This window comes from Apis dorsata, unplaced genomic scaffold (genome assembly GCF_000469605.1).
Source record: "Apis dorsata unplaced genomic scaffold, Apis dorsata 1.3 scaffold_683, whole genome shotgun sequence".
Lineage (NCBI taxonomy): Eukaryota > Metazoa > Arthropoda > Insecta > Hymenoptera > Apidae > Apis > Apis dorsata.
In genome coordinates, this window is record NW_006263864.1 from 2,397,953 (window position 1) to 2,399,342 (window position 1,390).

At 47.9% G+C, this 1,390-nt stretch overlaps 1 protein-coding gene across 1 annotated transcript in view; it reads right to left on the reverse strand.

Moving 5' to 3' along the window:
• The window catches only part of LOC102675478 (Down syndrome cell adhesion molecule-like protein Dscam2), a 105,893-nt gene that overhangs the window by 16,156 nt on the left and 88,347 nt on the right, over positions 1–1,390 (reverse strand). Inside the window, exon 12 of the mRNA XM_031513633.1 lies at positions 1–184. Within this exon, the coding sequence (XP_031369493.1) occupies positions 1–184 (184 nt within the window). The remainder of the gene's footprint in view (positions 185–1,390) is intronic.

Genomic DNA, 1,390 nt, shown 5'->3' on the forward strand with positions numbered 1-1,390 from the left:
GGACCGGTTATCCCGGTGTTCCCGAAGCCTGCAGCAGCTGGACTCGGCCCGGCGATCGCCTCGCCGTCCTTGGACCAGGCGATCGTGAACGGAGGATCGCCCTTCTCGACCATGCAAGTTACCTGAGCGCGCACGCCCTCCGACAGATCCTTGTTAAAGCTAAAGGGAGCTATCGTGGGTGGAACTGCACAAAAAAGAAAGAAAAGAAATAGATTCAAAGATACGGGGTGGGGCGGGGATGGTTAGATGGCGGCCCATGGTACGTGGCCCATGCCATTTCCGCGTGCGATCCCAATGGATACGATCGTACATCTGCCTTTGCTTTTCCATGGGCTTTCGGCCCATCGTGTTTGCTTTCCGTTCCACTGCACGCTTTCCTCCGTTGAATGATCGATGCGCGTTTAGTCGCCTCGAAAATGTTTAGCGTACGTGCGCTCTCCCGAGATTATGTATCACGATTGATGGAGATGCGAGAACGTCGATCCCAACTTGCCCAGGCGGAATTGTTTTTCGCGTGGATTTTCGCGAGTAGTCGGTTTTTTTTCGCATCGGCGTTGTTGGTCATCGTTGGGGATCGATCATGCTCGAAACTTTGAAAGCTTCCCTATTTCTTTTTTTCTTTTTCCTCTATCTTTTTGGGAAAAAACGTCACCCCCTTCGCTCGAAATTCGCCTCTTCGGCTCTTCGATATCAAATTTTATCTCCGACAAACGATAGAGAGAGAGAGAGAGAGAGAGAGAGGAATCTATTCGTTCATCGAATCCTTCTCTCATTATCGAACTTCGTTCGTTCGTAATATGATTTTGAATACCGTTAATCAAACGTCGGACAAATAGAGAGAGAGAGAGAGAGATAGAGAAAGAGGGGATTTCACACGCGTAGTTTCGATGTCGAACATCTCGGTTATATATGTACAAACCGACGTCCTTTGAAGGATTACATCTCTCGTCCATTTAATTATTAAAGCTGACGAATCTATCTTTCCTTGATATGAATCCAACATCACGAAAGCGTAGTTTCCGCATTACGGAACCCTTAATAGATGCCGGGCCAGCGTAATGCGATAACATCAACGCTGCTTATCAACCCGGCTGCGCGTCATTACGCGTATGCCGTTGTACAGCTAGGTATAGGATCGTATTAACATTGACGAAGTCACAGGGGGCGTTTCGAAGCGGTAAACGCGCCAATCGATAGCGGCCCGTTAACGAAATGAAGCCGAACTATTTACGTTAATCGAAGTTATTAAAAGGGCCGGGAGGATCGTCCCACGATTCTCCTTTATTCCTCATTTCCCACACAACTCTAAAACCCTCGTCGAAAGCTGATTTATATCTCTGAAAATCTCTCTCTCTCTCTCTCTCTCTCTCTCTCTCTCTCTCTCTCTCTC